The sequence below is a fragment of the Mustela putorius genome, unplaced genomic scaffold (genome assembly GCF_011764305.1).
Source record: "Mustela putorius furo isolate JIRA1106 unplaced genomic scaffold, ASM1176430v1.1 tig00003983_pilon_pilon_pilon, whole genome shotgun sequence".
In the NCBI taxonomy this organism is placed as follows: domain Eukaryota; kingdom Metazoa; phylum Chordata; class Mammalia; order Carnivora; family Mustelidae; genus Mustela; species Mustela putorius.
In genome coordinates, this window is record NW_025422123.1 from 21,329,056 (window position 1) to 21,354,768 (window position 25,713).

Sequence of the window (25,713 nt, forward strand, 5' to 3'; positions counted from 1 at the left end):
ATTTATGTATTTGCATATTTATATTGATTAGGGACCACACAAGATGTTTGAGGATAGAGAAAGCAAACCTCTTGAATAGCATGTATTTACAGACCTATATTTAATTGTGCATTTCCTTTATTCTCTAATTCATTTTATGAGTTTCACTTCATGATTTAAGTATTTTAGTATTAGTATTTTGAAACTGGGACGAAGATATTAATGCTGAAATGAGGAACTTAGTGGAAATTAAAAAAAAAAAACAAAAAAACAAAAACAAAACTGGGGGAAAAAAGTTTTCAAAAGACTTAAAATGACAAAAGCCAAAACCATCCAACAGCAACTTGAAGCAAGGGAATACGCTACATGAAGGAAGGAGCAGTGGGCAGAATCCACAGGGAAGCTGAAGTGAGGAATAACAAGTCCAAATCCTCGTTATGTTTTACTACGATTCTGTATATCTTCTAGACACTGCAAGACAGAGGCAGCTTCTGCAGTCCGTTGATCTTAAAGCCAGTCATTTATGCAGTGACCCTAAAGCTTGCTGAGAACATGGAAATATACAGACGAAAATAGTTGTACTGTCTTACTCCTTTGATTATTTGAAATACACAATGCAAGAGCAGGGGAAGCTCTTGAGAGCTAGTTAGCAGAGAGGGAAGGACAGACAGAAGGGGAGGAAAAAACCCTTGCTACTGTTTGCAATTGTCACTGGCCAAATGGAACCCGAAAAGGGGGCAAATTACTAAACCAAAGCATAAACAAATAATGCAGGGGTCTTCTTACTTCATGGGGGTGATGCAGGTGTATGTCCATCTTTTAGCACGTTTGGGAAATGAAAATTCTATTCTTTATTCAAACGCCATTAAGTTATTTATAACTAGATCTGGATGTTTCATATATATTATCATGAAGTATAAAGCCAAATGTCCCTTTTTCAGGAGCACCAAAGATTAACAGATTAGAATGTTTTCCACATGTCCATTTTTACTGTCAAGAGAATTTTAAAGAAGTTTTCCAGCTTCCGCAGCTGAACCAGATGTCAGTGGGTCCCACGGTGAAATGAAATTGGCAGAGTAGCCTTCTCATGACCTCAGGGTTGTTTTATCAGGAATCAGTTTAATGTCTAAGAGCCATTCCTTGTTGAAGACTGTAAAGTTTTTGGGTCCAGTCTGCCACAATTACAGAAATCTGCTGACTTTGTTGAACCACTGAAACCAAGCAATATTTCTTATAACTTTTCTCACATGACGCTATAATTGTTGCTTATGTTGGCACAAGAAAAGTAAAGGGTCTCATTTCCACTGTGAATTTCTGGTCTCTGGTTTCAGGAACATCAGTAGAGAATATTTTACCAGCCACATTTTTTGTTGTGTAAATAGTCCTGGTGATTTACCCTATAGGTCCCTCCACTGTGTTCTCAAAAGACCACAGGCTGAAAGATAGTGGATGACACTTTGTAAAATAACTGTAGAAGTGAACACAATAATGTTTTATATTTTCATTGCTAGCTTTGGTTCAGGATTTCAAGGCCAAAAGTCCAAATGTGGTTATGCTGACATATTTCATTCTTTCTTTCTTTAGCATTTAATTTGTCATCGTTAATGTAAAAAGCATAAAGTGGACATACAGTTTAAAACATAAAAAATGAACATACTTTTTACTGCACAGTTTAAGAAACAGAGCATCACCAATATTTTTTAATCCCCCTGCAAAGGCTTCTTTGCAGAAAATTCTGCAAATCACTGTTTCTCTTTATAGTGTTACAAAGTAATGTGATTGCTAATTTTGTCTATTTTTGAAATTTACATAATTGAAATATTGCTTTAGCTATTCCTCAATAATTTGCTTTTTTTCCACCCATAATTAGTTTTTTGAGATGAATCTTATAATTGCACAAAGCTCTAGATATTCATTTTTATGGCGTATTTCACTATGTGAATACGCCCTATTCTACCCAATTCATTTGAGATGGAAATTGGGGCTGCATGAGTTTTTATCATTAACAATTTGCTAGAGTCTCTTTTGCTGTGTCTCCTGCTGTACATGTACATGAGATTTTTATCTCAGGATGAATTCCTGGATCATAGGGTATGTACATGTTCAAAATTACTATGAAGAGCCAACCTTATTCAAAAGTGGTTGTATCACCCCATATTACCATTAAAAATATGTGAGATTTTCTGTAAGTAGACATCATTACCAGCACTGGATATTCTGGATATCCAACCCTGGATATGTCTGACTTTGAGACATTTGGCAGTATACTAAGCATAAAATGGAATTGCTTATTTTCATTTGCTTTTTTCTGATTAATAACATGTTGAATATATATTTTATGTTTATATGGCATTTTTGTTCCCTTTAATGTGTACTTCCTAATGGAGTCCTTTGACCATTTTCCTACTTGTTTCTTTCATTTTAGCGGTTTTGTTTTGTTTTTGTTTTTTTAAGGAAACTCTTTAAGTACAACATACATAGAGAAGAGCACAAATCATAAGTGTACAGATCAATCAAAAAAATGTATAGTTCATAAGCCCACCCATATCAGGAACTAGAATATTACCAGTCCAAGACATGCCCCTGACACTGCCCCTCCCACGTTATGCTATTGCCATCTCAATATCTATCACTATGGATGAGTTTTATGTGTTTTTGAATGTTCTGTAAATGTAATATAATAAATATTATGTCCGACTCCTCTTGCTCATCAAGTTTTCTTAAAATTCAAACATGTTGTATGTAGCAGTGTTTGTTAATTTTCATAAATGACAGATGTCGATTCCATCTATATAACTTCTATTGCTAACGTACATTTGAGTCACTTCCAATTTGGGCTATTACAAAGCGTATTAGTGTGAAAATTCTTGAACATATTTTTTTGATGAGTATACACATACATATCTGCTGGTATATATTTAGGAATGCCATTGCTGAGTTTTAAAGTACGCGTATGTTAAAAAGTGGTAATATCAACTTAAACTCCCACCAGCACTGTGTAAGAATGTCATCTGTTCAAGTGTTCAAGGGTCATCTTCCCAGTATCTACCAGACCTCATAATTTTAGTAAGTCTTGTGGCTATCCAGTGGTATCTCATTGTTGCTTTAATTTATGTTTCTCTGAGTATTGAGTTGAGTAATGACCATTAGTAAACTTTCTATTGTAAAATGTTTCTTCAGCTCATTTTTTTCTTTCTTTTTTTTTTTTTTTTGAGATTTTATTTATTTATCTCAGAGAGAGCAAGAGTGCATGCGTGGGGAGAAGGGACAGAGGGCGAGGGAGAAAAGCAAACCTCCTGCTGAGCAGGGAACTGATAAGTGGCTTGATCCCTATGATCTGAGCTGAAGGCAGATGCTTAACTGACTGAGCCATACAGGCCAGGATTTCTTTTTTTACAGATTTTCTATATGTAGTCAGTATTACTATTCCTTTGTCAAATATATGATTACAAATATCTTTCCGCACACTGTGGCTTGTTTTTTTTTAAATCACTTTCATAATGCATCTTTTTGTTTTAATAAACTTAATATTTTAGGGCAGCTTTAGATTTTCTGTAAAATGTGAATATAGTACCTATAATTACCATATTAACTTTCCAATTACCATAGCTAGTTACTCCTATTAATAACATATTTTATTAGTATGTATCCCGCTCTTTTGGGGTGAAATATCCTGCAAATGTCAATTAAAATAAATTAGTTGATAGTGCTATTTAGATCAACTCTACCTTACTCATTTTCTGTTGCTTGAGCTATAAATTACTGGAACAGGTATGTCAAAGTCTCCAACTATAATAGGGAACTTGTCTATTTCTTGTTTCACTTCTATCAGTTTTGCTTCAAATTTTGATGCTGTGCTGTTAGATGCATCTACACCTGCAACTGTTATTTCTTTTTGGATTCTTATCCTTTTATCATTATTAATAAGCTTATTTATCCCTGGTAATTTTCCTTGTTGTTAAGTCTGCTTTGTCTGAAATTAATATTGCTACCCCACCTCTCATTTAATTGGTTTTAGTATGGTATGTATACATGAGTATTCATGTTTAAAGGAGATTCCTGGTATACAACAAATAGTTAGGTCTTACTTCTTATCCACTCTGACAATCTCTGTCTTCACATTGGTGCATTAATGTTATAGGTATAAATGTATATACAGAATATATATATATATATACACATACACACACACACATATACAAATATATTTGAAATGACTGAGATTATGGGTAGATTAATAAACACCATGTTTGTAAATGTGTTTAATTCATTGAATTTTTTAATTTCTCCCATCTTTTTCAGTCTTCTCTTGTTTTAACAGAACATTTTATATGACTCTATTGTATCTCTTAGTATATCAATTATAATTTTTTTTTTTAAATCAGTATAGGTTTGAGTATTTAAAAAAATTATTATGTTCAATTAGCCAACATACTACATCATTAGTTTCTGATGTAGTGTTCAACAATTCATTAGTTGCATATAATTCTTTAAAAAGTTTTTAGTGATTTCCCCTAGGTTTTCCCATAGACATTTTTAAAGTCTAAATTCACCTTCAAGTAATCCAATAGCATTTATGTGTAGTGCTGGTACCTTATAACAGAGTATTCCCCATTCCTCCCTCCCATCCCTTGTAACACTGCTGTCACTCATCTCATTTATCCTTAGGTTAAAATTACTCGATACCTCATAACTATTATTACTTGGAACAAACGGATGTCTGTTAGATGTATTAAGAGTATTTCAAATAAAATAATTGTATTTTACTTTCCTTTATTGCATCTGCTCTTTCTTTCTTATGTAGATCTGATTTTTCAGACACACATAATTTACCTTATCTATGAAGAATATCTTTCACAGTTCTAGTAGGGCAATTTATTGACAATGAAATCTATCAGTTTTTGTCTGAAAAAGCATTTGTTTCCCTACCACCTTTGAAGAATTAATTCTTTTGAATACAGAATGCTAGAATTGTGGGTTTTTTCCTTCAACATTTTAAATATTTCACCTGATTTTCCTGTTGCTGGCATGGTTTCTAACGAGAAATCCAATGTAATTATTTTGTTTCTATACAAGTAAGATGTTTATTTTCCTCTGGCTTTTTAAAAAGATTTTCTCTATCTTTAGTTTTCTGCAATTTGAATATGATATGCCTAGGCATAGATACTTTTATATTTATTCTGCTTGGTGTTCTCTGTGTTTCTTGGATCTTTGGTTTGGTGTCTGCCATTAATTTTGAAATATCCTCAGATACTTCAGATATTCCTTCTATTCTGTTCTCTTCTTCTTCTCCTTCTGGTACTCTAATAACACAGGTTACACTTTTTAAAGTTGTCCCACAGTTGATTTATAATCAGTTTTTATTTTTTCCCATGATTTTTCCCTTTGCATTTTAGTTTAATGAGGCTTCTTTTGACATATTTTTAAGCTCACTGATTCTCTCCTTGGCTATGAATGAATTCATCTCATTTTTCATTTCTGTTCCCTTTCCCCCCCTTGAATTTCCTTTTATTTGTATTTTATTTTTTAAATTTTTTTATTTATTTTCAGCATAACACTATTCATTATTTTTGCACCACATCCAGTGCTCCATGCATTCTGTGCCCTCTCTAATACCCACCAACTGGTTCCCCCAACCTCCCACCCCCCCCCCGCCACTTCAAACCCCTCAGATTGTTTTTCAGAGTCCATAGTCTCTCATGGTTCATCTCCCCTTCCAATTTCCCCCAACTCCCTTCTCCTCTCTAACTCCCCATGTCCTCCATGCTATTTGTTATGCTCCACAAATAAGTGAAACCATATGATAATTGACTCTCTCTGCTTGACTTATTTCACTCAGGATCATCTCTTCCAGTCCTGTCTATGTTGCTACAAAAGTTGGGTATTCATCCTTTCTGATGGAGGCATAATACCCCATAGTGTATATGGACCACATCTTCCTTATCCATTCGTCTGTTGAAGGGCATTTTGGTTCTTTCCACAGTTTGGCGACCATGGCCATTGCTGCTCTAAACATTGGGGTACAGATGGCCCTTCTTTTCACTCCATCTGTATCCTGTAAGATGGGGTAAATACCCAGTAGTGCAATGGCAGGGTCATAGGGAAGTTCTATTTTTAATTTCTTGAGGGATCTCCACACTGTTCTCCAGAGAGGCTGCACCAACTTGCATTCCCACCAACAGTGTAAGAGGGTTCCCCTTTCTCACATTCCCTCCAACTCATGTTGTTTCCTGTCTTGCTAATTTTGGCCATTCTAACTGGTGTGATATCTCAATGTGGTTTTAATTTGAATCTCTCTGAGGGCTAGTGATGATGAACATTTTTTCATGTGTCTGATAGCCATTTGTATGTCTTCATTGGAGAAGTGTCTGTTCATGTCTTCTGCCCATTTTTTGATATGATTATCTGTTTTGTGTGTGTTGAGTTTGAGGAGTTCTTTATAGATCCTGGATATCAAACTTTTGTCTGTACTGTCATTTGCAGATATTTTCTCCCATTCCGTGGGTTGCCTCTTTGTTTTCTTGACTGTTTCCTTTGCTGTGCAGCTTTTGATTTTGATGAAGTCCCAAACGTTTATTTTCGCTTTTGTTTCCTTTGCCTTTGGAGACATACCTTGAAAGAAGTTGCTGTGGCTAATATCGAAGAGATTACTGCATATGTTCTCCTCTAGGATTCTGATGGATTCCTGTCTCACATTGAGGTCTTTTATCCATTTTGAGTTTATCTTTGTGTACGGTGTAAGAGAATGGTCGAGTTTCATTCTTCTATATATAGCTGCCCAGTTTTCCCAGCACCATTTATTGAAGAGACTGTCTTTTTTCCATTGTATATTTTTTCCTGTTTTGTCGAAGATTATTTGACCATAGAGTTGAGGGTCCATATCTGAATTTCCTTTTAATTCCTTCTTAGAGTTTCCATCTCTCTGCTATATTCACAACTCTTTTTATTTTCATGTTTCTACTTTAGCCCTTAAAGTGCTTAACACTGTAATTATAGTCACTTTAAATTCCCAGTCTGAATGTTCTAATATCTGTATTATATCTGAGTCTGGTTCTGTGTTTTGTGCCTTTAGACTTTGTTTTCTGTTTTCTTCCTGGCTTTTGGCTGCTTTTGTGATTTTTTGTTGCTGTTGTTGAAAGCCAGACATGTTGTATCTGATGACAGAAACTAAGGAAAATAAGCTAAACAAGTGCGAGGCTTTGTTAGTCTAGCAAGGAGTTAGGTTGTTGTGAATGTTTGTTGTAACTGTAATAATCAGAGGCTTCAAATTTCTCTAGTTTCCTTGATTTTGTCAAGGAATTCCATAAGTATTCCCCCTTAAAGAGAGTTTATATCTTGTAGCCTTTTCAGCTTTAATTCAGGGTGAGTATACTGAGGACTTATTGGTGTGATGATAAGGTATAGGGGAAGGGAGGCATCTTATAATCTTAAGATTCTCAGACTTTTAGTGAGCCTATGTGGAGGTGACCTTCACAAATATTTCTCCAGCAGTATCATTTCCCCCCCTACCCTGTTAGAAAGACACGAAGTTTGGCAGGGACTAGAGTGGGATGGGTATCCTTCTCTAGCTGGGATAAGGTTCTGGTAAGGCCTTCTCCCTAGAGAATAGTCCTTTGAAGGTAGAATCTTTGATAATATTGTATAGTGAACATTCTTCCACTCTCCTTGTATAACCCACAGGAAGATGTTAGAACTTGATGGGGTTCCTTGAGGTAAAACTCAAGAAATTATGATGACTCCTTTGAGACTGGCTCCTCACCTCCTGTTTATCCATGCTTAGCCTCCAGCAGTTTGTCAAGAAATATCATTTAAATGCACCTAACAGTAAAGAAATCTTAGCTGTGCATCTCTGGATTTGTCTATCTCCAGATTTCAGGATGGAAGCTTGCCTTGCAATCTGTTCTCTAATGGGTCCAAAAAAATTGACTTTTTTTTTTTTTCTTATTTTACAGATGAGGATGATGATTTCAAGCTCTTTACATGTGGAGCTGATACCAGGGCTTTATAATTTGTCTTTTTTATGGACAGAAAATTCTCATTTTAAGGTTGTTTGCTTATTGATATTTTTCTATCTTCTTATCTCTTTATTATGTAATAAATCTGTGTATACAAATCATTTTCTCTCATGCTATTTACTTCCACATTTAGATTTAGAAGACATCAGTACTTGATTTTGTGTACAGTGTGAGGCAGGGGTTAAGATTTTTTTTCTCTATGTGGATACCTAATTGAACAAGCACCATTTACTGAAAACATCATGTTTTCCCCACTAAATTGTATTGATGCTTTTATTACAAATCAAGTACTTGAGTCTCTCTTTTAAAAGCTTTCTATTTTGTCATTTGGTTCATATGCCTATCTTTGCCTCATTATTTTGCTGTCTTTGGGTACCTGGGTTAGGCTCAGTTTGTTATGTGCCTGCCTTTGACTCAGGTCATGATCCCAGGGTCCTGGGACTGAGCCCCACCTTGGCTCTCTGCTCATCAGGGAGCCTGCTGCTTTTTTTCCCATTGCCCCTGCTTGTGCTCTCTCTCTCTCTCCCTCTCTGTCAAATAAATAAATAAAACCTTAAGTAGTAAAAAGAAATTGGGTAGGTTACGTATTTCAATATTGTCTGAAAATGTTTGTGTAATACATAAACTACTCTCTTACTTTGTGTTCGATATAATTTACCCATAAAAGCATCTGAGTCTGATGTTTTCTCTGTGGAAAAAATGTGAACTACTATTTCAATGCAGATCTATTTCTTTTTTCCATTTCAGATAATTTATATCATGTATGAATTTTCTTTTCATCTAATTTTTCAAATATGTTGGCATAACCTTTTCTTACTATGTTTTGTTTACTGTAACATTGTACATTCCATCTTCTCATCTCTTCTATGACATCAGAAGTGAGCTGTGAAGAAGCTCATGAACTAATGAACTATTTATAGAATTTAGGAAGAAACATAGCAACATTTCCACATGAATTTAGAATAGGAGAGAAAGAAAAGAACAAATGAAAAACTAGTAGATATGAATTAACTTGGGGATTTATCTGAGACATGATAGAGTGAAGTCTTAAAAATTTACAGAGTAGAAACATCTTTGGGTGAATGGATTATAAAAGAACAAATATGTTTTAAAAATGAGAGTCATGGGGCGCCTGGGTGGCTCAGTGGGTTAAAGCCTCTGCCCTTGGCTCAGGTCATGATCCCAGGGTCATTGAGCCCCGCATCGGGCTCTCTGCTCCATGGAGAGCCTGCTTCCTCCTATCTCTCTGCCTGCCTTTCTGCCTACTTGTGATCTCTGTCTAACAAATAAAATCTTTAAAAAAAAAGAATTCATGTATTTATTTTAAAAAATGAGAGTCATTACCAAAATATTTCATATAACCCAAACAGTTCTTGAAGATGAAAATATTGTTCAAAGGAAATATAAAAACATGCATGAATCTAGGTTAGTAATCACATAGATGTTTAAACTTTTTACATATTTGGTTAGATTTCTCTCAAATCACTCGTGAGGCACCATTGCAATGCCAGTCATTCTCTTTGTCTTTTGTGGAATGAAAATTTGCATTTGAGATGACATCTTGTTAAATTGAGATATAATTAATATACATAACTGTGTAAGTTTAAGGTGTAGAGCATAATGGCTTGATTTACATATATTGGAAATGATTACAACAATAAGGTTAATTAGCATCTATCATCTCATATAGACACATTAAAAAGGAAAAGCAAAAAAAGAATAAGATATATATAGATATAAATATAGATATAGATATAAAATCCTGATGCTATACCCATCATCAGTACCTATTTAATTTTTTTAACTTGAAGCTTACTCATTCTGAAGATAGTTCCCCAATTTCTCTTCTCTCCTTTCCTCACTTCTGATAACCACAAAAGTGATCCTTTTTTTATGAGCTTGTTTTTTTCCTACAGGTATTTTTTTATTAAATTCGATATATAAGAGAGGTTATACAGTATTCCCTTTCTCTTTGTCTGCCTTATTTCACTTAACATAATGTCCTCAAAGTGTATCATGTTGTTACAAATGGAAGAACTTCTTTTTTGTGGCTGAATATTTCACATTATATATTACAAACTTCTTGGTCCACACATCTGTCAATGAACACTTCAGCTGCTTCCATATCATGACTGTGGTGAACACTGCTGTGCATGTGGGGTTGTGGATGAAAAGGTTATACCAACATATCTGAAAAGTTAGGTTAAATGAGAATTCATAGAATGTAATAAATTATCAGAAATGGAAAAAAGAAAGAAAACCTCATTGAATGAGTAGTTTGCATATTTCAGATCACTGTTTTCATTTCTTTAGATGTATTCCCAGAAGTGAAAGTGCTGGATCATAAAGTGGTTCAATTTTTAATTTTTTGAGAGTACTCTTTTCTATAGTGACTATACCAGTTTATAATCCCAGCAATGGGGCAAAAGGGTTCCCTTTTCTCCACATCCTCACCAGCACTTGTTATCTGTTGTCTTTTTGAAGATGGCTATTCTGACAAGCATAAAGTAGTATCTCATTGTGGTTTAGATTCCTATTTCCCTAATGTCTGTTGGTCATCTGCTTGTCTTCTTTGAAAAAGGTCTATTCAGATCCTCTGCCCACTTTTCAAGTGGATTATTATTTGGTTTTGAGATGTAAAAGTTTATTTTAGATATTATCCCTTTATCAAATATAATTTATTAATGTCTTCTCCCATTCGTTAGATTCCCTTATCAATTTTTATGGTTTGCTTCACTGTGCAAAAGTTTTTATATTGCTATAGTCCTACTAGTTTATTTTTGGTTTTGTTTCCTTTGCCTTAGGAGACATACTAGAAAAATGTCGCTGAGGCTGATGTCGAAGACATAACTGCCTTTGTTTTTTTCTAGCACTTGTATGGCTTTAGGTATCACATTTAGGTCTTTAATTCACTTTGAGTTTATTTTTCTATATGGTGTAAGAAAGTGGTCCATTGTCATTCTTTTGGTATGTATTCGGTTTCTTCATCACAATATACTACAGAGACTGTCTTTTGCCTATTGTATATTCTTGACATCTTTGCTGTAGATTAATTGATCATGTAAGTATGGGTTTATTTCTGGGCTATTTTGTTCCACTGATCTATGTGTCCATTATTGTGCCAGCAGCATTGTTTTGATTACTCAGCTTTGTAGTTCTTTTTCAAATCTGGCATTGTGAGGACTTCAGTCTTGTTTTTTGTTGTTGTTGTTGTTCTTCCCCTTCTTTTTTAAGTTCAATTAGCCAACATATAGTACATCATTACTCTTTTTCAGATAATTTGCTATTAGTGTATCAAATGCTACTGTTAATTGTATGTTAATTTTGCATCCTATAACTTTAGTGGATTTGATTTTTGTGGAGACTTGGGATTTTCAACATATAAAATCATACCACCTACAAATAGAGACAGTTTTACTTCTTCCTTTATAATTTTCATATGTAATTATTATGTATTTTTTATTTTTTATAAACATATATTTTTATCCCCAGGGGTAGAGGTCTGTGAATCGCCAGGTTTGCACACTTCACAGCACTCACCAAAGCACATACCCTCCCCAATGTCCATAACCCCACCCCCCTTCTTCCAACCCCCCTCCCCCCAGCAACCCTCAGTTTGTTTTGTGAGATTAAGAGTCACTTATGGTTTTTCTCCCTCCCAATCCCATCTTGTTTCATTGATTCTTCTCCTACCCACTTAAGCCCCCATGTTGCATCTTAACTAATTGCTCTGGAAAGGACTTCCAATACTGTGTTGAATAGGAGTGGTGAGTGGGAATCACATCAATCTTAGGGAAAAGCTTTCAACTTTTGTCTGTTGAGTATGCTGTCTGGGGACATATCATACACAACCTTTATTACATTGAAATTTGTCCTTTATATCCTAATTTGTTAAGTGCCTTTAATCATGAATGGATGTTGAATTCTGTCCAATGCTTTTCAAGTTTCTTTTGTGATGACCATGCAATTCTTTTTTATTCTATTAATGTATCCTGTTGATTGATTTGTGGTTATTGAACTGTCCTTGTATCCCAGGAATTATACCCACTTGATTATGGTATGTGATTTTAAATGCACTGAATTCAATTTGTTAGTATTTTATTGAGAATTTTTATATCCATATTGATCAAAAATATTGATCTGTAGTTTCCTTAGCCGCGTCTTTTTGCTGGGTTTGAAATCTGGGAAATTCTGGCCTTATAAAATGAGTTTAGAAATGTTCCCTGCTTATCATTTTAAAAAAATTGAGAAGTGGTATAAATTATATAGGTGTTGGACAAAATTCATCAGTCAGTGAAGCCATCTGGTCCTGGGCTTTCCTCTGTTGAGAAGTTTTTGATTATTGATTCAATCTCCTTACTAGTAACTCAGTCTCTTATTAGATTTTTAAATTTCTTTCTCATTCATTCTTGTAAGCTCTAGGTTTCTAAGAATTTTACACCATTCCTTCTAGGCTGTCCAGGTTGTGGGCATATGTTGATAAGGGTAGCCTTTTGTGATCCTTTATATTTTTATGTTAGCTGTTGTAATGTCCCATTTCTCATTTATAATTTTGTTGGTAATTGTTCTATTTTCTCTTTAGTTAGTCCAAATAAAAGTTTCTCAAGTTTATATTTTCAAAGAACTGATTTCTTGGATTGGTCAAACTTTTCTCTTGCTTTTCTGTTCTCTTTTTTATTTCTATCTGCTTTATTCTCATTTTTTTTTTTTCTGCTTCTGCTAATCATGAGCTCAATTTGTTCTACTTTTTAAGGGATAAGATTAGTTGGTTACTTGGGATCTTTCTTGCTTCTTATTGTAGGTGTTTATTGTTATCAACTATCCTCTTGGAACTGCTTTGTTGCATCTTATACATTTTGGTATGTGGTGTTTCCATTTTTGTCTCAAGATACTTTTTAATTTACCCTTTCATTTCTTCTTTTATCCATTGGTTGCTTAAGAGAAAGTTGCTTCATATACAAGTATTCTTGAAATTTTGTTTTGCTTTTTTTTTTTTTTTTGCTGTGTGACAAATCATCCCAAACTTCAACAACTTGGAAGAGCGCAATCATTTGATTCTCTCTGGGTCATTATTTGGGAAGGTCATTCCTGGCTGCTTCTGGCTCAAGGTCTCTCCTGCAGTTACAGTCAATGACTGGTGCTGTCAGTTTTGCTCTTTTTATAGATTTCCTGTTCCATACATACCATCTAGTCAGAGAAGATAGTTGGTATGATTTCAGTGTTCCTGAATTTGCTGAAACTTGTTTGGTGGCCTGACATATGGACACTCCTAGTTAATGATTGATGTGAACTTGAGAAAAATGTATATAGGCATACCTCCTTTTATTGAGCTTTATTTACTTCACAGGTACTCTATATGTTTTACAGATTAAAGGTGTGTGTTAACCCTGAGTTACATAACATACTAGCATCATTATTTCAACAGCATTTTCTCAGTTGGTATGTGTTATAATTTTGGTAATTCTTTCCATATTTCAACTTTCTCATTAGTACTTTGTTATGGTGACCTGTCATTAGATTATGACTCCCTGAAAGCTCAGATGATGCTTAGCATTTTTTTTTAGCAACAAAATATTTAGTTTAGGTATGTACATTTTTTAGACATCATGCTATTGAACATTTCTTAGGCTATATACTGTGTAAATAGTGTACACATATAATGTAAGCATAACTTTCATATGCACTGTACCGGGAAACCAACAAAATCATTAGATGCAATCATCATTTTTGCAATAATCACTTTATTGTGGTGACCTGGAACAAAACCCCAAATATGTCAGAGATATGTCTATAGTCTCCTATTATCAGATATATATATTCTACATAAGTCTATTAGGCCCATTTGGATGATAATGTTCAAATCTGCTGTTTCCTTATTGATTCTCTGTCTGGATACAATACTCATTGTTGAGAGTGGGGTATTAAAATCTCCAACTATTATTGTATTCCTATCTAATTTTTCTTTTAGTTCCCTTAGTTTATGCTTTATATATTTAGGTGCTCTGATGTAGGGCACATAAATATTTAGTAGTCACATCTTCTTGATTGACGCATGGCCTTTTTGTACCTTTTTCCTATTTTTAAAGATTTTATCTATCTCCCTCTGCTTTTTTGTGGTTAACACTGAAAATGAGATTTTTCCATTATTTTGTTTTTAGTCTGTTTGTTTTTAAGGCTAAAGGGAGTCTCCTATTGGCAGCATATTGTTGGATCATGTTTTCCATTTTGTTTTCCATTTAGTCACTCTATGTCTTTTGATTGAAAAATTTAATACATTTAGGATTTATTATTAAAATTTGGTTTATTGTTTTCTGCTTTTTTGTGAATCTATTGTTCCTTTTTCTTAGCCCACTGTTCCTTTTTCTTAGCCCACTGTCCCTTTTTTGTGTTTTGATACCTTGTGGTATCAGTATACTTTGACTTCTTTAACACATGTTATTACTACTAGTCTTTCTATGTGGTTGTAATGAGTCTATGTTAGATATCTTAAAACTCTAACCCTCTATTTTAAAGTAATAACAACTTAATTGCAATGGAATTACTTTACTTTTCACTTTCATTTCTCCTTTCTGCACACTTTTAGTTTAATGGTGTTAGAATTTACATATTTTATATTGTGCAATATTATTATAGTAAAAATAACCGTAACTACATTTTTTTTAAGATTTTATTTATTTATTTGAGAGAGAGAGAGACAGTGAGAGAGAGAGCATGAGCGAGGAGGTCAGAGGGAGAAGTAGACTCCCCATGGTGCTGGGAGCCCAATGTGGGATTCGATCCCGGGACTCCGGGATCATGACCTGAGCTGAAGGCAGTCGTCCAACCAACTGAGCCACCCAGGCATCCCCATAACTACATTTTTAAGCATTATTTAAATCACGTTGTAAGTGAATTATATACCACCATTACCACACTACAGAATCCAACTTTGACTACCTATTTCTATTACCAGTAACTTTAATAGCCCTGATATTTTTATGACTTAATTAACACCCTTTTTATTTCCCCTCTATAACTTTTCTTGTAGGCAGGACTAGAAGTCCCTCAACTTTGTTTTGTTTGTAAAACTTTTATCCCTCCTAAATCTCTGAAGGAAAGCTTTCCCATGTATAGAAATATTGGTTGATTTTTTTCAATATTTTGAATATATCATCTCATTTTCCTCTGGGCTGAAAAGTTTTTATTGAGAAATCTATTGACAGTCTTATTATGAGGCTTCCCTATTATGTAACTTCCCCTTTTCTCTTGTTGTTTTAGAATTTTTTGATTTTTGATAAGTTAATTGTAATATGTCTTGGTATAGCCTTATTCAGGTCACTCTATTTGGAGTGTTTTGGGCCTCTTAAATCTGGATGCCTGTTTCCCTTACAAGGTTTGAGAATCTTTTAGTCTATATTGTTTTAAATATATTTTCTGTCATTTTTATCTTTATCTTCACCTCCCAGAATTCCTACGGCAAATATTGTTTCTTTTCATTGTGTTCATAAGCACCTAGGCTTTCTTCTTCTTTTTTTTTTTCCTTTTACTCCTCTGATGTCTGAATAATTTCAAATGTCCTGTCTTTCAGGTCACCTATTCTTCCTTCTGTATGATCAAATCAGCTTTTGAATCTAAAGAACATATCCTTTCATTTATTTTATTTCTTAGCTCTAGGTTTTTGTGTGTGGGGGTAGTTTCTTGAACTTCTCATTTAGCTCATATATTGTTTTCCTAATTAGTGTTCTTGTAGTTCACAAAAGTTTACAATGATTATTTTGAATTGAGAATTCATAGGTCTTAATTTCTTTAGGATCAGCTGTTACAGCTTTTTAAATTTCCTTTGTGTCAAATTTATCTCCATTTTCATGATCCTTGATTTGTAATACTGTTGTTTGAGCACCTAAGTGGTCTCATCTTCCAAACTTTGCAGGTTCTCTTTGTCAGAGACAGTTCTCCAACAGTTTGTTCAGTTTTGGTTCTATGTTTAACTGTAAAGTCCTTGACCAAATGGGATCTACTACTATGTCTATTTTAGGGTGAGTCAAATGGTCATGCTTGAAGTTCAGGGTGAGTGTACCACTGGCTGAAAACAGTTGGATAGGGCTGCTGGCTTGGTTCCATACCCAAATGAGGCTATAAATTGGTTCATTCATCAGTTTCCTTAATTCTCTAGTCAAACTTATTAGATGATGTTCATGACTGGGTAGTCTAGTCAGTATTATCTGGGGCTATGAATTAGCTTCCCTGCATGGGAGGAAAGCAAGAGAAGACCCAGGGCTTATAATGGGTTATTATATGGGGGCTCTAATCAGACAAAAAGGTACACTGAATATCCTGGTCAAGTGAGGCCACCAGTTTTTCTCTGCAGCTAAGGAAAGCCACAGCTGTGTTCTCTTCTTAAGTGCCACTGTAGGCAGGGTTGTTGGATGGGCCCTGCAGCGCTCTATGCACTCTGATACAGTTCCCTGGTTGGAAGGGCTGAAGGCTGCTGTCAGCAATAAGTGGGGCAAAAATTGATTTTCTAGCCTGGGTACAGTGGAAGAAGTGGCTTCAAGGCTGCTAAAGCTTTTTGTTGAATTTTCTTTCTAAAAATATTTTTGAAATGGATAAAAGGTGTCATATTTTTTATTATAAATTATTCTATTAAAAAAATAGTTCAGGAACCCCCGACAACCACCAATATATTCTCTGTATCTATGAGGGTTTTTTTTTTTTTTTTTTTTTTTTTTTTTTTACATTCTAGATATAAGAAAGATCATACAGCATTTATCTCTACCTGACTTATTTCACTTAACAAATGCCCTTGAAATCCACCCTTGCTGCAAATGGCACAATTTCATTTTTTATGGCTAAATATTCTATTGTATAAACATCTTTATTAATCAGTGGGCACTTGTTTCGATATTTAACAATTGTAAATAATGATTCAGTAAATATGATGGTTCATGTATCATTTTTTAAATTAGTATTTTCATCTCATTCAAATAACTTCCATTTCAAAATGAAATTGCTGGATCAAATGGTAGTTCTAATTTTAATTTTTTTTTTTAAAGATTTTATTCACTTGACAAAGAGAGATTACAGGTAGGCAGAGAGGCAGAGGAGAAAGCAGGCTCCCTACTGAGCAGAGAGCCCGATGCAGGGCTCGATCCCAGGACCCTGAGATCATGAACCAAGCCGAAGGCAGTGGCTCAACCCACTGAGCCACCCAGGCGCCCCTCTAATTTTAATTTTGTTGAGGTACCTCCATACCACTTTCTATAATGGATGTGCCAAATTACCACCATGTTTTCTTCTAGAAGTTTTATGGTGTCATTCTAGTTTAGTTTCATTCTGTGGCATGTGGCAATCTTATTTTCCCAACACCATTTATCATAAAGATTATCCTTTCCCTATTGCATATGTCTGGCTCCTCTGCCAAAAATCAATTGACCTTGTATTTGCAGGTTTATTTCTGGCTGCTCTTCTGTTCCATTGAGCTATTCATTTATTTTTATGCCAATACCACTGTTTTAATTACTGTAGGTTTATAATACATTCTGAAATAACAGAGTATTATTCCTCTGCCTTTGTTCTTTCAAGATTACTTGGAATATTTGGGGTCTTTTTTAAAGTTTTTATTTTAATCACAATTAACTGCATGTATTACACTGGTTTCAAGCGTACAAAATAGAGTTTCTACAGTTTCATAATGACTCAATGCTTATCAATCAAGACTTATTACGTGTACTCCCTAACCCCCATCACCTATTAAAACCATTCTCCCACTCACTTCCCTTCTGGTAGCCATCAGTTATCTACAATTAAGAATCTGTATTTTGGTTTCTCTCTCTCTCTCCCCCCTTTGCTCATTTGTTTCTTAAATTCCACAGATGAGTGAAATCATATGGTACCCGTTCTTTCTCTGACTTCACTTAGCATTCTACTGTCTGTCTCCATCCACGTTATTGCAAATGGTGGGATTTCACTCTTTTGGCTGAATAGTATTCCTGTGTGTATGTATAAACACACACAACATATATATCACCTTTATCAGTTCATCAATCGGTGGACACTGGGCTGCTTCCTTATCTTGGCTATCCTAGGTAATGCTGCTATAAACATAGAGATGCATGTATCCCTTCGAATTAGTGTTTTTGCATTCTTGGGGAAAATAATAGTGTGATTGCTGGATTATAATTAGTTCTCTTTTTAACTTTTTGAGGAACGCCCATATTTTTATCTAGTGATTTTACCAGTTGTAGTACTATATAAATCTTAAAACTGTTTTATGGAAAAATGCCATTGGAACTTTAATAGTGATTACAATAAATCTGTAGATTGCTTTGCATAATATGGACATTTTACCAATATTAATTTTTCTAATCCATGAACAGGACTATATTTCCAATTATATTTATCTTCTTCAATTTCTTTGATCAGTATCTTAGAGTTTTCAGTGTATCAGCCTTTAACTTCCTTAGATAAATTTACTGCAACTTTATTGAACTTGTTTATTATTTCTAAGAGGTTTTTTTGGTTCAGTCTCTAGGCTTTTCAATATGTGGTATGTCATCCACAAACAGTGACACTTTACCTTCATCCTTTCCACTTTGGATCCCTTTTATTTCTTATTCTGGCCTTACTACACTGGCTAAGACATCCAGTACTATGTTAAATAGAAGTGGAAAGAGTGAACATCTTTGTCTTTTTTCTGATTTTAGAGAAAAAACTTTCAGCTTTTCATCAAGTATCATGTTAGTTGCAGACTTGTCATATCTGGTCTTTGTTGAGTGCTCTTTCCTCTACCCAGGCTTTGTTGAGAATTAGTATTATAAATGGACTTTGTTTTGTTAAAGGCCTTTTCTGCATCTATGGAGATGATCATATGACTTATCATTCTTTTTGTTAACATGGTATATCATGTTGATGGACTCATGAACGTTGAACCATCCTTGCAACTCTGGAATACATTCCACTTGAATAGCTATATGAGCTTTTTCATGTGTTAAATGTGGGCTAATCTTTGTTGAGGATTTTTGCATCTAAATTTATCAGGGATATGGCCTGTAGTTGTTTTGTTTGTTTGTTTTTTATTTTGGCTGCCTAAGACTGCTAGCCTCATGAGTTTGGAAGCATTCCCTTTTTTATAGTTTTGGGAAGATTTTGAGAAGGGCTAGTATGACTTCTTACTCAAAGCAGTCTGTTCTTGGACTTTTGTTTGTTGAGAGGTTTCTAATTATTGGTTCAATTTCCTTAGTAGTAGCAGTAGGGCTGTTCAGATCTTATAATTCATTGTGATTAAGTCTTGGTTGGTTATATGTCTTTAGGAATTTATCTATTTCTTCCAGGCTGTCCAATTTGTTGGTATACAATTGTTCATAGTCGTTTCTAACCCATTATTGGTGGTTGACATTTCTTTCCTTTCTTAAGGTCTGCCAATTCATTTACCTTTCAAAGAACCAGCTCTTCATAGAAAATATCTATGGACTTGTCTCTTCATTCCCTATTTTGTTCATTAGGGCTTAATTTGTTCTGGTTGCTTGAATTGTAAAATTAGGATATTTACCATTATGAACTGCCTTTGCTGTGACCCACAAATTTTGGTATCTTACATTTGTGTTTTTGAAGTGTCTGTGGTCTTGACACAAGCAGATGTGTATGCAAGAATAGAGCCACTGGCTTTGCTGTGTGTGCAAGGAGGTCTGTCCACCTGCCTGACTACAGTTTTCAGGTGTTCTCATTCTTCCTGTCAGGGGGCACTTAGGCTACACTCCACACTAGGTGGTCTATGATGGCACACTCCAGGTTCTCAAAATTTCCTGAACATGATTTCTAGTTGGGAGGGGTCATAAATCAATCAGGAATTGGTGGGGTTATGACTCAGCTCTTCTGGCTAGGCAGGGACAGACCAGCCTTCAGGGGCAAGCAAACTAGGAAGACTTCCACCTCACTAAGCTCTCTGGTTAGAGTCCACCACCAACTTGGATCTGAAGATGAACAAAACTACTAGTGTGGATTCGTACTTGGATTGTGTGGATATAAATTACCCTGTCAAGAATCAAGTACTGTTTTTTGGGAGCCCTTTCTTCCTTCCCCTCAGAACAATTAGATTCCCAAAGGTTGAGCCCTGCAGTATCCCTTGAAAACTCTGAGGTGAAATCAGTAGATGTACCCACAGTGGTGGAAAAGGCAGTGGCTGGATGTGACACCTGGGCTCTCTCTTCCCACTGGAGGAATGAGAGGCAGAGGGGAGACTTATTACATGGTTCTGTGTAGCCCAGGAAAAGGGAAATGTGCTTATATGTATCTGTTCATCTTACCCTTCTCATGTTGTGTTGGTCTCTCAGGTGCAAGGTGGTACTTCAGACTTACTCCTGTGTTCTACAATTCTCTGAGTAGTGCCTTGTCCCTGAATAGTTGTTACTTCTGACTTCACTTTTTCTCACAAGTAGCACTATGTCAACATCTTGGTGATGTCAACCCTGTAAACCAAGTCTTTTCCAGGTTATTCTCACATAGAACTATACTGAGGGAAAGAGAATTTCACTTCAATTTCTTTTCATGATAAATATATAACTTCATATTGATGGAGAAATATTTCTCTAGAAATTTATTCTTCACCAATATGTCCTATACAATTTTTTTTTTTTTGGGAGATAGAAGATAAGGAAAAAATAAGACAAATTAAGACCTGAGGACATTTTAGATCTACTAACAAGGAATTGAATGTGGCTTTGACTATAAACCAAAATGAAGGGACTCTCAAAATCACCCATACATCCTTCCATCTTAAAGATCAAGTCCTATTCTCCCCAGGCTTGGGCTTTTTTATAAAGCTCTTTACCAGCCTTTCCACATTCTGCATGGGAGCCTCTACTGTCTGCTGAGAACAATTTGCCACCCCTATTGTTCTTAGTCACAACCTCTGACAACACTTAAAACAGAACACTTTTCCTTATATTACATTTGAGTGCAGCATATGTATTGAAATACAAAGTCTTAATAAATCTCCTTTGAATTTTCATTGAATATAAAATTATAAATTCCCTGTTGCTCTCATCTTAACTTTTTCATTTATATAACCACAAGTGATTCTCCTATAATCTTACACTTTATATCTATGCTGGTTCCCCATACCCATCCAGTTTTGTATTAGGACAAGATCTCCATACAGTGTAGAAACTCACTTGAAATATTTAAAGGTAATTTTTTTTTCAACTAAAGGAAATCATTTGTGTAAAAGTCTGAAGGTTAAAACAATACACAGAGATAATTATAAACGTACATGTGTATAGATCTACTACTTTCATTTGCTTTAGCTGACTGTAGTTCAACAGGATTCATTTTAACCTATAATTCCAATTAATCTGATCTAGAATTTCTAAGACCACAGACTCTGATTGAAACCTGGCTTAGGAAGAGGTCCCAGTATTTTTATGTCTTAAACCCAGCAACCACTATAACTCAAATTCTTGCAGGGATGAAAAACAAGTAAGTGAGATACAAGAAGCAAACCAGATTTTAGGGGGCATCCCCTTTGCAGGGGCTACCTGTAACTTTGGTCCAGCCTATTTCTGTCAGGCAAGAATATAAAGTCACTTTGACAAGCAACTTAGCAAATTCTCAAGCACCTAAAATTTTAAGAAGGTAAGTAGTTAATATAATTAACAGCTCATCTAATATTATATGTATTGTTGTTCCCTTCAATATTATTTCATTACAAATGTCTTTTTTTTTTTTTTTTTTTCAATTTACTTCTCAGGCCAAATGGCCAAGAGAGGCTACTCTTCGTCTGCCTCTTCCCTAATGTCACTTCTATGTTTTTACTTTAACTTTTTTGTAATACAGTCACATCTTCCAACCCATGCCACAAAAGAACACACTCACCTAGGATTTCAGATGGGAACATACCATTTGTTTCTTTAGCCTGCAGTAAATACCATGATTTTTAATAACCAAACACCACATTGGCAAACATAGTAACATTCCTAAATCACATTATTTTGAATTAATATAATCTCACACACTCTGGTGATCCTTAACTCTTGGTAAATTCTATACCTTTATATTAAAAAAAAATGAGTCAAAAGTAAACTAGGATCAAATTCAGAAAGCTATATTTTAATTAAAATACCTTGCTTAGTTTCAGTATCTCCCTTTCTTTTTAATAGATACACTATGGATAACTGTTGGCCTTCTTAGAGTTGATGTGAATGCTAATATATTTCGCTTGAAGGTCTGGTACCCATAAAGTCTTGTGTATTTTCAAGGGGAAGTGTTCCAAAATGTCTATGTAGAAAAATAAATAGGATTTTCTTTCCTTACAGAATAGAAACAGTATTCTTTTAATTTAGACTTTGAGTGAAAACAGTGGGTTTTGGATATTGAAACAAATGTTTCCTTTAAGAATGTTTACTGAATTGGAAACATTTTACTAAGAAATATGACCTTTATTTAGTTATCTATAGTTATTATGAGATCAAAGTAAAGGGAATCTAATTCTGAAAGCATCCTTTTCAAACCTCAACTTTTTACCTCAGGAAATGGATGTTGTAAACATTTTCCATATCCTGTAAGGAAAGTTTTTCCCCCCAAAATTAATGAGGAAATGAGCCTCATGGAGAAAAAGATGGAAAAAATATAAGAAAGAAGCAACCCAAAATCAGGAAGAAAAACATAAGCATATATTTAAACAATTCTCATCCAGGGTTAGAAATCTAAATTTGTAAGCCATCTACTGAAATAACCTATTTCATTTTTATATAAATTATAACATGAAAAAAAGTAAAATAGACCAATTTATTGAATGGAGAGATAATATTCTTATGTCGCTCCTCTCTAAATTTATGTCTTCAATGGATATTTGAAGGATGAGATTTTTAGATAAATTTAGTTAAATGAGACAAATATTTAAAAATAAAGGTTTGATAAAAAGACTAAATACAGGGGTTGTGCCATATTAGATTAAATCTCTAATAAAAAGTCACAGTAATTAAAGGTATGACACTTGCATGAAATAAAACAGAAAAACTGACAGGAAGAGACAAGATAACCTAACTTGTTATCCTAATTCTATTACCTTTCAAGTTGGTGCCTTTGGGCAACTAATCTAACCTTGGTAAGTAAGCCACAGTTGCCTTAGGTGGGAGAGAAAAAAGTATAAAAATCTAGCATTTGTCATAGCTTAACATTGTCTATTGGTGAGGAAAGAAGTTGTATAATAACTACATTAAAAATTCTTTTACCATAAATTAAAATACAGTGCAACTGGATAAAATATTGGAATATAAGAAATGAAGGCAAAGAAAAGACAGGTAAGCAGATTATATAATTTAAAGGTTCTTCTAAGCACAATTCCAAAGGCAGAAGCCATTAAGAAAAGATAATGTTATCGATATGCAGTATTCCTCTATCCAGCACTTAAGACCATTGATTCCCTCTTCTCTTTGAAATACTTTTTCCTTGAAAGTTTAGGAATCAAGAGTAACTTGATTTTCTTCCACCTCATGAGATACTATTTCTCAGTTTCTTCAATATCTGCTTTGATCTACTGATATAATAGTTTGGTAGTTCAGCTTTTGTCCTCATTTCTTCTCTATTATCTTATGCATACCCTTGGATTTAAATATTATCGACAGCTAATTACTTCCAAGTTTACCTCTCACCCAAAATCAATTCTTAACCCTCAAATTGCCTCTAAGTATGTGTAGGGGTGCAGTAGGGATCATGAGGTACAGGTTTTTTAGCTTAATACATGATCAAAAACATTAATTATGTGTGTATACGATTAATTATTAAAATAAGTCTTACATATGTAATAATTTCCCCTACATGGTGAAATTATAAGTACAGAATTTTTCCCTGTGCTTAGCTATAGCTTCCAAATATTTAAAAATAATGGTTTGGGGTGTTAAAACCCAACCTATAGGAGGAATGACATCACCTAGAAGGCAATATCCATTGTTCCTGACTTTGCTTTCCCCCATAAGAACAACTACTCATGGACAACACACCCCCTAAGACAATCCTAGAACAGGGGAATGAGACCTAAGGGACAAAGGCATACTGCATTAGAAAGTAGCTACAAGGAGACTGCACTGCCACTCTCCTAGGTAAGTATAGGACCATGCTGAGAGGTCTCCCCAGGGAAAAAAAGGTGCCTCCAAGGGGGGGTGGGGAAGCCTCACGGTGCATCTGGCTGGGTGACATCCTACTGGGGTTCTTGCACTGTATTGATTGAGGAAAGAAAACCTGCATGTGACAGAGAAAGGTGTAGTGGCTTGTAACAGTCAACACTCTAGTCTTGGCAGAATACATTCATACAGGCAGCATCTCCACTAGCTAAGGGCAGAACCAAATCAATGGTCCATTAGGACCAGGGAGATCAGTTGAATGCCTGTGTGATCCCAACCCTCAAAGAGCGTTACCAATCCTTGAGCTTGGTTTGCCCAGATCAGGGAGCTAAATAACTGCCAAACGTGCTGTAGCCCAGCCTGGCCCCAGTTGACCAGAAGGGCTGATGGGAGCGCCTGAAAGCTGCGCAACAACATGTTGTTGTCCTGTTGCTCCAACGCGGCTGGAAACACAAGTTATAGCACCCTCTAAAGCTGATTACAGTACCCAGTCACAACCATCCAGTAACCTGACCAGAGAACCTACCAAACCAGTGAGACCATCCTTCAGCCTCATTGGGGCAGGGAACCAAGCCAAAGGTCCAAATCAAACTGCACTTACCCAATGGTACAACTCCAATCACTGATGGCAAGCTTGAACAATTGACTCTGCAAAATAGACATGAACACTAAACCCAAGGACATTACCAGCAGACACTTTAAGAACCCAAACTGATGGGTGCTATATTATTTATGACAAAGCAAGTCTGCAAAGTTTAGAAAAGCAGCCTTCTTATTAAAATGCAAAAATCACGGGGCACCTGGGTGGCTCAGTGGATTAGGCTGCTGCCTTTGGCTCAGGTCATGATCTCAGGGTCCTGGGATCGAGTCCCACATGGGGCTCTCTGCTCGTTAGGGAGCCGGCTTCCCCCTCTCTCTCTGCCTGACTCTCTGCCTACTTGTGATCTCTCTGTCAAATGAATAAATATTTTTTAAAAATGCAAAAATCAGGCAAAGATACCACTAAAAGAAACTAATAAAGCTCCAACAACTCTAATGAAATAGAGATCTATGTAGTATTGTCAAAGACTTCAGAATAATGCTTTTAAGAAGTTTAGTGAACTATAAGAGCATATATACAAATGATCATAACTAGGAAAACAATGAGAAGTTTCACAAAGAAACAAACAAAATCTCAGAACTGAAGAATTCAATAACAATAGCTTCAAAAGCAGATGTCACCATCTTTACCTATTAGTGATTACTTTAGATCAGAGAGTTTCTTCCATTTTTATGTAAAGACATAAAATAGCTGAATTGATTAAAATAAGACATATTAATATGCCACCTACATGAGACCCCCCATTAGCCCTTAAAGACACATACAATAAGAGTGAAGAGAGAGAAAATGTATTTCAAGCAAAGCAAAGGAACTACAATAAGAAAACAAACTGAACCCAAAGTTAGAAAACGGGAAGAAAGAAAAAGAAGAGAGGAAATTCAGGATTCTTTGAAAAGTTAAAGTTGAGGAAGCTTTATCTAAACTAAGGAGAAAAAAATTAAAAAATCCTTACAACTGATACCAGAGAAACAGAAGGTAAAATGCTACTATGATCAACTATATGCCAACTGGGCAAAGTAGAAGC

The 25,713-nt window shown here is 35.0% G+C and overlaps 1 protein-coding gene across 3 annotated transcripts in view; it reads right to left on the reverse strand.

Moving 5' to 3' along the window:
* The window catches only part of HMGCLL1 (3-hydroxymethyl-3-methylglutaryl-CoA lyase like 1), a 211,970-nt gene that overhangs the window by 41,852 nt on the left and 144,405 nt on the right, over window positions 1-25,713 (reverse strand). Inside the window, exon 8 of one of the 3 annotated variants that reach the window (XM_045071033.1) lies at window positions 20,662-24,736. The exons of the other annotated variants lie outside the window; for them this stretch is intronic. Within the exon in view, the coding sequence (XP_044926968.1) occupies window positions 24,686-24,736 (51 nt within the window). The 3' untranslated portion in view covers window positions 20,662-24,685. Of the gene's footprint in view, window positions 1-20,661; window positions 24,737-25,713 lie in introns of those variants that run through there. 3 annotated transcript variants of the gene reach the window in all.